At 39.7% G+C, this 10,646-nt stretch overlaps 1 protein-coding gene and 1 pseudogene across 2 annotated transcripts; one reads left to right on the top strand and one right to left on the bottom strand.

Annotated features, from left to right (window-relative positions):
• Positions 1–1,935: 1,935 nt before the first annotated feature.
• On the top strand, positions 1,936–4,193 carry LOC120191230 (annotated as a pseudogene).
• Positions 4,194–4,397: 204 nt separating this feature from the next.
• LOC120191227 (probable E3 ubiquitin-protein ligase RHG1A) lies at positions 4,398–8,542 on the bottom strand. 2 transcript variants are annotated; one of them, XM_039194201.1, is made up of 6 exons: positions 8,438–8,542; positions 5,713–7,404; positions 5,368–5,418; positions 5,136–5,234; positions 4,915–5,055; positions 4,398–4,840 (listed from the first exon to the last, which is right to left on the bottom strand). In XM_039194201.1, the coding sequence occupies exons 2-6, from the start codon at positions 7,363–7,365 to the stop codon at positions 4,709–4,711; spliced, it is 2,076 nt and encodes a 691-aa protein (XP_039050132.1). In that variant the 5' UTR covers positions 7,366–7,404; positions 8,438–8,542; the 3' UTR covers positions 4,398–4,708. The 2 variants fall into 2 exon arrangements, with proteins under 2 accessions (XP_039050132.1, XP_039050133.1); XM_039194202.1 differs by having other exon boundaries at positions 8,370–8,521.
• Positions 8,543–10,646: the final 2,104 nt, after the last annotated feature.

Raw genomic sequence — 10,646 nt, 5'->3', positions numbered from 1 at the left:
ACTAAGCTTTATAGACAAGTGACTAAACTGTGTAAATTGAAACTACAATATCAGAAACATAAAATAAAGAAACTAGATTAATCAATGGCTACAATAAAACAGAACAAAATCAGTGGTCAATTTTAGAATAAACAGAAACTTAAAGATTCAAACAGTAATTATACCAAATACCAAACAGTGGCTAAAATATAAGAAACATAAATATCATGGCCAAATTCGAATAACACAAAGATTATAAAATACATTGAATCAGTGATCAAATTGAAATATTTGAAAATATTAAAACCAGAATCAAATATAGACAAAATGCCATAAAGCACGGATAGTGACCAACATGTAACAGTGAAAAGATGAAGGCCCAAAGTCAAATAAAATGAAACTTCATTCAATGGTTAAATCGTGAGATTACAAAGCTCAAGGACCTACAGAGTAGTTTACCCATAACTCAAAAAATCAGATGATATTGGGGGCAAAACGACTGCGTTTTGCTCGGCATACCCCCCCCCAAAACCGAGCTCATCTCTCACATTCCCTCATCTCTTCATTTCAACCAAAAACCAGAGAGAAAGAGTTGGAGAGAACTCTCCCAACTCTCTCATCGGAGAAGATGCCAACCGCTGCCGCCGGCGGAGTCCACGGCGACGCACGGTGGCCGGAGGGAACAACCTATCTCAAAAATCCCCTCGTTCTCCTCAATCCAAATCCCCAACCATCTTAGTCTAAAACCCACTCTAGACCCCCAGATCTACAAGTTTACCTTTCGAAGTAATAAGACACCGTCGACCTTTGGTGTTCTCGATGGCTTCCTCCGACCGAGGTAAGGGTTCTATCTTTCTCTCCTTGTTTTTTTTTGTTTGATTTGCTCTTTTTTTTTTTTTTTTTCAAAACCCGAATGCTCTCGTTCTTCTCTCTGTTTTTTTTTTAACCGAATGACCCCCCCCTCCTTTTGACTCTGATATCTTGCTTGATTTATGGTTCATTTTTTTTGCTTCGTTTGGTGAGATGATGATGTCTAGGAATAGGGGAAATTATGGGTTGTTGATTTAGGGTGACCAATTTCCCGATTTACCGGGATTTAGGTATTTTATATTTTAGGGTTTGGATATATATATATTTTTTGACTGATTTGGGTTGATTTGGGACTGATGGGGTTGCTGTGGTTTACTGTAGATGACGATGGTGGCGCGGGAACGGCGGCTGGACCATCGGAGTGGGCCGGAACAGTGACGGCGGCGCGGCTGGAAGTCCAACAGAAGCGGCGGCTGAGCTGATTATTTAGGGTTTTGAAACCCTAATTTTTGTTGGGCTCGTGTTTGGGCCTTGGTTGGGCCTTGGTTGGGCCTTGTTGGGCCTTGTTGTATTGGGCTTTGGCCTGTAAAATATGTAAAATGTAATTAATATAATAATAATAAATAATAATAATAATAATAAAATAACGATAAAAAAAACCCGGACAAAAACGGGCGTCTACATTGTTTATTTTAGATAATTTTGTATGCTTTTTTATTGATAATTTATTTTGATTTCACCTAAAAATTTTAAGTTAATCTCTGTTTGAAATTTTAAAAATTTGTTCAACATAAAATCTTTATCTGATTGTGAATCATTGGTATATAAAACACGTGCAATGACAATATTACAGTCAGCAGGCTTAAGACGTGTTAAGTAATAATGGCAAGAACGAGGTCCAAAACCCCATGAATAAACAAACTAGTAAAGTATTTCAGATACTTGACAGATGCAAGCTGACAAAATTGGGATGGAGACTGAATAAGAAAACGCGTTGAAGTTAACGTTCTTGAATTCTGACGAGCAAGATGTGAAATAGAGACAAATGGAAGAGAGTTAAGAGCAAAGGGATCAATTTGAACATCTATAAATCCGGGAAACATAATCGTAAACTTCAAATCTTAACGCTTTCTGGTATTCAACCCCATGCATATATCGATGAGTTTCAACAGATACACACCGAGTGTTCTTTCATGGTTACTATTATTGTTGCTGGTTGCCAATGCAGAGCCTCAAGAATACAAGACGTACATAATCCATATGGATCATTCTCAGAAACCTTCTTTCTTGACACATGAATCGTGGCATCGATCCACGCTGCACACGGTGTCGAAAACAGCCGATAAACAAGACCAGTTGTTGTATTCATACAAGAATGTTATGCATGGATTCAGTGCCAGGCTCAAGCCATCACAGGTATCCGAAATCAAGAAGTCCGCTGCTCATGTTGCCATACATGAGGAGTCTCTCGGCAAGCTGCTGACTACTCACTCTCCGAAGTTTCTCGGTTTACGACGATCTTCTGGTTTATGGCCAGCTTCATCGTACGGTGAAGGTATGATCATCGGTCTTATCGATTCAGGTGTTTGGCCGGAGAGTGCGAGTTTCAATGATCAAGGGATGCCACCAATCCCTCAAAGATGGAAGGGAAAGTGTGACAATAGTACAACTACCCTTTTCCTTGCAACAGAAAGCTTATTGGCGCTCGTACATTTATTAAAGCAATCCAAGTGAACAACTCGGACCAAACAGACGATTCGGCGAGAGATCACATTGGACATGGGACGCACACATTGTCCACAGCTGGGGGTAACCATGTAGCCGGTGCAAGTCAATTCGGATATGCAAGCGGCCTAGCAAGAGGAATGGCACCTCGTGCACATCTTGCCATGTACAAGGTCTCAAACACAGACGAAGTTGCTGAGAGTGATGTTCTTGCTGCCATGGACCAAGCAATTGCAGATGGTGTCGACATCATGTCGCTGTCTCTAGGTTTTGAGCAAAGTCCATATTTCAGAGATGTCATAGCAATAGGTTCTCTATCAGCCTATGAGAAGGGTATTGTTGTTGTCTGTTCTGCTGGTAATGATGGTGCATATAATTCTACACTGAATGGAGCGCCATGGATTACGACGGTTGGTGCCGGTACAATCGATCGAAGTTTCATTGGAACGGTGACCCTAGGAAATGGACTGATTTTTGAAGGCAGATCAACATTTCCAGAGAGTGTCCTAATAACAAATGTATCTTTCTACCACGGTATAGGTGACCCTATGAAAAAAACATGCCAGTTAGAATCATTAAACAAGAATGAAACCATTGGTAAGGTAGTCTTCTGCGATTATGCTGGAATTACCATAATTGCTAAGCAAATATCTGAGCTTTACCGGATCGGTGCACTTGCGGCTATAATCGTGGCAGACAAAATCCCCTTTGGTACTTTAGATGACCTTACACTTCCCATACTGGTTCTACCTCTTTCTTCTGGAGGTTCGGTTCGAGAGTATGTTAAAGTTGAGCCTAAACCGGAAGTGATGTCCATGAGATTTGTGCTCACAAGTTTAGGTACAAAACCTGCACCAGAAGTGGCTTATTTCTCTTCAAGTGGACCAAATCCTATAAGCCCTGGCATTTTAAAACCAGATGTCATTGCTCCCGGTGTCGATGTGCTTGCTGCAGTCCCACCGTTTCCGAAAATAAGAATCGGCGACTATACTTCGGTGACAGAATACGCACTCAGTTCGGGCACATCGATGTCAACCCCACATGTAGCTGGTGTGGCAGCTTTGCTGAAAGCAGCGAGCCCGAACTGGAGTCCAGCAGCCATCCGATCGGCTTTGATGACCACTGCCTATACCATCAACAACAATGGAACTACTTTGACAAATCAATTATACGATGGCCCTGCAACACCTCTAGATTACGGTGCCGGTCATATCAACCCCAACAAAGCAGTGGACCCCGGACTCATTTACGACATGGATACACAAGATTACATCGATTTCCTATGCGGCCTAGGATATAACGACACGGAGATGAGAGCAGTTCTTAGACGAAATCAATGGAACTGCACCCAAAACAAGACCGACCTGAATTACCCGTCGTTTGTTGCGGTGTTTAAAGAAGAACCCAACTCTCCAAGAGTAAAGAACTTTTCCAGGGTGGTTACTAACGTGGGAGATGATCAATCAGTTTTCCAAGCTGTGATAGGAAACTCCACATGGTTGAGAGTCATTGTTGAACTGAACACACTGACGTTCACGACGAAATATCAAACACAAAGTTTCGTTGTGAGTGTAGAGATTGACGGAAATGCTCCTCCGGAGCCGACTTATGGTTATCTCAAATGGATTGATCAACGCAATCGGATAGTCTCAAGTCCTATAGTGGCCCTGATTTCCTGACCTTTGATCACCGTTCATTGTTGGATTTTGTATGTTTTAATTGTCATCATGTTGCACAAAATGATACTAATTATTAATAATATAAAATAATTTTAAAACTTTAATCAACCTAGTATTGCTTATAGAAAAATTTCTACGAAAAGTTATGCTCAGAAAAAAAAAGGACGTTATAATGTAAAGAAATTCAATAATATATGCCAACAATGGGCGGATGATTCATACATAAAACTACTAGAAAATGAAAAATGTTGAAACTAAGCTTTGTTGTTCCCAATTCTTCAGACATTTGTGTCATCTACCCAGAAAGATAGCCTCTTTTTGACATAACTGGGAAGTAAAATTTATTGCCGAAGTCGCCATGGATTGATTATCTACGAACGAAAACCGTTGGCTGCATACGACGCACTTGAAGGCATCTAGTTTCAATGAATTGCAGAAGCCAAGCCACAAAAATTCGATGTCGGATTTTTTCTCTGACCTGAGGAAGAACTAATTGCCTGAAAACAACCAGTCTCTCATTTGGTCAGACCTGATATCTTACAAATGGGGCACAAGTTTTTGTGCATCAGCCATTGTTTAATGCAATCAGCATGGAAGTCGTGGCCACATTCCAGTGTCCCGATATCTTCTCCATCATTATATTCTTCCTGCGAGTCCGTCAACAATTATTTTCGGGGTTTGTAAAATCAGTTAAGAAAAATGCAGATGAGAAACCCATTACCTGACACACACAACACGGTTCGGCCTCTAACTGAGCTCCTGATGCACCAGAGTTCTTTCGTTGTTTCAGACGTTTTAATATGGTTTCTTCACTCAACCCTGTGCTTACGTTACCAATGCGTTCTTCCAGAGCCAATAACTCCTATTACTCGTAAAGAAATTCATCTGTGAGAATTTTCAAACACGGGAAGGATAAAAGAATTCAAAGAATATAGAAACTACCTCATATGACATGTTATCAACATCGAGCCGCATATCCCTATGCCGATCATGAATATCAGCTACCCCTAAAAGTACTGATTGATCAAGGATCATAACATCCTGCAGACAAGCAGAAACAGAAGAGAAAATGTCGCTTGTTTGGGGAAGGAAAAAAATGCCGATCACGCTTCCATTTTTCAGTTGGTGAAAATAGAGCTGCATCAAATTACACCATAATTAGTAAAATCCTTACCTCAAACCGCAAGTTCTCCCCTCTACGCATGAGATCCAAGACATTGCGAATCTGCCCCAAAAACAAAATGTCAGATCAAATAAAGTGCGAGAATTTTGGATAAAAATGCCCAAATCCATGCCTTTCAGACAAATGCAATTAAGGGAAAACAGCAACATGTTAGCATTGCTCTATCAAACAAGGAGTTTCCTTTATATATACCAGATATGTGATATCCAGTGACAATTAGATCGACAGCAAATCAAGTAGTACTGTTAAGGGAATCGGGATTGTACTTTTTTATCGTTTGAATTTGAAGGGAAATAGAAGCATCACAATCAGAAAGGATGGAGTTCAAAGGCAGACCTCAGATGCAACAAGCCTGCTTCTTCCTTCAGTGGCAAAAGCTAAAGTTCGCAACGAGTGCGGAACTCCAACCAAACCAGCATCTTGTCTCTCCACCCATGGAAATGACCTAGGATATGAACGATGGAGAGCCTGATTACTTACTCGAGAGGAAAGCATCATCTCTTCTGGAGAGGCAGTAGGTTGACAAGGAAGTGAGGAATGATTGCTCTGGCCTCCAGATTCAGTGCCAAGGGAAGACATTAACGGCTGACAAACAAGTTCTGACAACCTTCGTGGATATTGCGAAGAGGAACTGGGATGAGGAATCCCAGTAGATGCGGACGTTGCATTGACACCAGAATTTGAACCAGCACGGGAAGCAGAAGCAACATTTCCAGGAGGACTTATACTTCCACTGCTCAAACCAGGATTTCCAACTAAAGTTCTTAATTCTGGTGCAGGAATCAACATACGATGATCTAATAGGTTTCTGGCACTTCTTGATTGATGTCTTTCTCGTGGTACATCTCTATCAGCAGATAGGTTAGAATTTGATGAATACCAAGTTCTCGAGCCAGAACCTCCATTTTGAAGCAAAGTTGGGACATTAATTACAACATTCGGGTTTTCAGAACTTGCATAATGTACCACTCGTGCCGAACTTAAGTCCAGAGAATGATCAGTTGGAAGAAGTCTTGACGACTGAGGTGCAAAGAAAGTAACAGACTGACGGACTATATCACCTGTAGAAAGTAGCGGACGAGCAATAGGTTCTTGTAGACTAGAAGGATTTATTCTCAGTCGGAAATTCCCGTGTGAGTTCTCTGCAGTTGGTGGTAAAACAATTCGTTCGGGAATGCTATCAGATGTTGATCCTCTGATGTCTAATCCAAGTCTAGGATGCGCCTGTCTTGAGGGGGGAGACATATTCACATTGCTTCCAGCAATATAGTTAGCAGAAACACCATGCCACGCACCAATTTCTGCTATATTATAGTAGCCAGAACTTCCACTCGAAGAGGACTGCCCAACATTTCCTTCCACAGCCTTTCTTTTGCATGACGTACGACGATCCTCATATGAGCAACCAGGTCTGCTATCACTATCATCCACAACATACCCAGCACTTCCGGAAGCAAGTAGAAATGCTTCAGGGCCAGCACCCAGAGAACTCTGCTCATTTTCGGATCCACTAGGCTTATAAATGTTAGACCATTCTGTAACTTGACAGTTATTATCACCATGACCAACTAATCCAGCATTTAACCTTTGATTCTCAGGAACAGTATCAGAATTGGAACTTTGCATAAATACAGAGTTCTGTTCGTACCTCCGCCCGTCTAACCTCGGACCAACATTTGCTGAAGCACCCATAGACAATGACCATCCATGATCTGTTTTCCGCTCATTATACCCGACCTCATTTTGCATTCCACTAGAGCTAGGCTCTCCCAAGCTCCATCTACCCAGCTGCTCTTCTCGACCAATAGGGCTCACATATCCAATGTTCATGTCATCAGATGCCATCAAACAATTAGGCAATCTATTTTCCATAGGATCTTGAATATTATTCCAGTAAACCTGCTGTTCAATAGCAGCATTAGTAGATGTAGAACTATGATCAAAGAGGGTTTCAGGCAAGGAAGGGAGAGTACCCCTTTGCCCTTGCATTATGACTCGTATGAATTTCCGTACAACTATACTGAAACCCTGAAGAATATTCCAATACAAATTGTAAGTAACCAATAGGCACAACAAGCAAAAGAGAAGCAGTGGCATTTAAATGATTCAAGAAAAAACTAGCATATAAAAATACAAAAGAAAAGAAAAGAAGCTGCATCTAAAATCTAATATCCAATAGTAATAATAATATAACAACTCTGCAGAAGCAAGACAACAACCAGAATTTATAAGCAAATGCAGTGATTAGTAGGAACCAGTAGCATGGAGACAATGTAACTATATCAACAAAGACACTAATTCGCTCAGTAAAGCATATCATCAACAAAGAGCATTTCCGTAGCCTATCTTCACTTCACTAGCGGCCTAAAATTTCATATTCTCATATAATTTAGATATTTTCTTTGTATTTTTTTTTATTGATAATCTGTTTTCATCCCTCGAATTTTCTAAATTCGCCCTAACATAAAATCCTGGTGGCGAGTAATCAATCCTAACGAGAAGTAATCTAACATTCTAATCCACACACGAAACTCAGACATCTCTATGCATCACAAAAGTATAAACATCATCTTAAATTCGGTGAGCAAGCAAAACATTCGAGGGGAACCCAAACTAAACAAAAATAAGCATCCACTAACAGCACATATCAACTATGGACCAAAAGAATGCAGACATCAAATAAGGTTCAACTTTCCTCTCTGCGCCATATAGAACAAAAGGCAAAAACAAAATACACACAGAGTGGCTTTATCATGTGAAAACAGCAAAGAGTTACATAGTCTAAACACAGAACATGAAGATCTCGAAAATGAAAAGAGAAAAAAAAAACCATAAAAATCAAAACTTCAAAAAGGACAACAATACCCCATCAAACCAAAAATTTCAAAAAAAGGGGCGGGGGGGGGGACAACAGAGAGGATATCCTCTATTTCATCTGACCATCAACCGATCAAACAAATATGAACATGAAAAAAGCACCCCAGAAGGCTCGCCAGACGTATAAAAATGAAAGACCTTGATCGATCTGAAAGAATCTTAACAATAAGATGAAGGATTATACCACAAAACCCGGATGAAAAAAAAGCGCTCTCGAGCTATTCTCCTCTCCTTTCTCAAGAAAAGGAAGAGAGAGAGAGAGAAGAAAAAGAAAATCCAACAATATGAGCAAAAGAAAATACCTTTGGATGATTAAATAGAATAAGAAATGAAGCACTTCTATACAAGAAACAAAGATAGAGATTAAAAAGGACAATAATACGTAATTTACCGAATAACTCACAAAGAGAAGAGCAATAATAAGAGGTAGGCAAAGGTCATAAAGAGAAGCTTCCTAACAAAGAATTGAATAACAAAAAGCAATAAAGACGAATACAGTACACAACACCAGCAACAACAAGAAGTAGCTGAAAAAGTCTCCTGTGGGGCCGCTCACCAAATGGTTTTCACGTCTAAATCTTGCTTTTCATTGTTAGATTTTGCCCCTTTCTTATCTTCTCATATTCAAATGAAAGAAAGAAACAACCTTGGACCTTCACAGTCCTCTAAAACTAAACGTATAAATAAAATAATGGGTATATAAGCAAGACCCGTCTCCTAGTGCGGTTCGTAGGCAAAGCCCCACAAAACAAAACACTACCCCTTGTGTTTTGTATTGTTGTTTCCATCACTTTTCGCGCCAAGTACTTCCACTTACACCTGTCCTTCCCTTTAGGCTTTATTTAAACCCCCCCCCCCCCCAACCACATGCATCTCTCCTCACCGCTTGCTTTACCCCTCAGCAACCTCTCTTTGTTTGCGACAAAAAAACTAACCTATCAAATCTTATACATCTGGTTTATATACATGACTACATGATTTGAACCCTGGTTTCTTCTACACGACTACATGTATAAGATTGGGTTCAAATCTTTATTTGTGACCAAGAATAAAACACCCTAACAAAATCTGACCATCACAAATTGAAGAGGAGATTATATAAATATGATTTGAACCTTGGTTTCTTCTACATGATGACATGCAAACGAAATAGCACTACAGTAAAATTGTTCTACAGCAGTATTTTTAGCAACGTTTTGAGAGTAAACGCCACTAATATTTCGACGTTTACATTTCAAACGTCACAAACTGATAACATTAACGGCTTTTTATACAAATGACGTAATAAAATTAATATATAATGGTGTTTTTTTAACAAACGTCGCAACAGAGTAATACTTTAGTGGCCTTTTTATACAAACGCCACAATAGTGTTAATCTATAGTGGCGTTTTTTCAATAAATACCGCAATAAAGTAGTACTTTAGCATCGTTTTTATATAAACGTCGCAATAAGGTTTATCTGGCGTTTTTTCAAAAAATCCCGCAACATATTAATACTTTAACGGTATTTTTTTACAAACGCCACAATAATTTGGTATGTTTGTGGCGTTTGGTCTTAAAAACGCCGCAGATTTTACGTATAACCTTATTTGATTTCTATCTCACGTAAAAAATTTAGAAAAGCATAAAAAAGTAAAACCCTTTTTGTTTAAGCTCTCCCCTCCTACTTCTCTACACGGTCTCCTCTCCCTTAAAGACCAAGAGTGAAACCGTTGAAGGCTCCAGGCCACCTCGAAACATCGTTCATTAGTGCAGCTCTCTCATTATGGCCGAAAATCGATGGCCACTAAGAAGACTCCCAAAGCCTAAACCGAATAAAACCCTAAATTTCCCTCGTCGAATCTCCAAAAAAAAAGGATCTTGATTATAAACCGAAACTTAAGAAATCTATAAATCCACTCACTCCTTGCTCCGACAACCCTCGGTCTACCCCCTCTCGATGACGAGCGACGAACAATGACGATTTCTAGCTTCGGTGAGAGGTTCAAGCGAACGAGGTAACAGTCCCCTCTCCCTTCCTATTTCATTGGCCCCCAAAGAAACAAAATGACCCCTCATTTTTTACAGTTCTCAGTTTCATTTTGCCTTGACTGCATAATTTTTTATTTATTTTATTGATTTATTTTCGATATGTTTGATTTGGCAAACACATAAATCTGATTGACAAGAAGATCCCATGGCCACCACTGGAAACAAGAACATCAATGCTAAATTAGTTTGTTTTCTATCTCTCACGATCCTTTAAACCCTCATTTTTTTTAATCACTTGAATTTTCTGCGCTTTGGGTTGGCTTTAGATGCTGAATTATGATCTGGGTATTGATGTATGATGCTTCATGTTTGCTTTTTATGTGAATTATTTATGGGTTATATTGAATTATGAATCCTACC

Source organism: Hibiscus syriacus, unplaced genomic scaffold (genome assembly GCF_006381635.1).
Source record: "Hibiscus syriacus cultivar Baekdansim isolate YM2019G1 unplaced genomic scaffold, ASM638163v2 tig00116965_pilon, whole genome shotgun sequence".
Classification (NCBI taxonomy): domain Eukaryota; kingdom Viridiplantae; phylum Streptophyta; class Magnoliopsida; order Malvales; family Malvaceae; genus Hibiscus; species Hibiscus syriacus.
Note: the sequence above shows the minus strand (reverse complement) of the source record. Positions and strands in the feature narration are given on the sequence as shown.

Bases quoted from the DNA above. Each gene is read 5' to 3' on its own strand.
- LOC120191227 (XM_039194201.1), bottom strand. From the start codon at position 7,365: ATGCAAGGGCAAAGGGGTACTCTCCCTTCCTTGCCTGAAACCCTCTTT. The intron at 5,419-5,712 runs GTCTGCCTTTGA...TTTTTGGGGCAG, and splicing joins GCAGGCTTGTTGCATCTGAG to ATTCGCAATGTCTTGGATCT. The intron at 4,841-4,914 runs GTAATGGGTTTC...ACGGACTCGCAG, and splicing joins AACCGTGTTGTGTGTGTCAG to GAAGAATATAATGATGGAGA.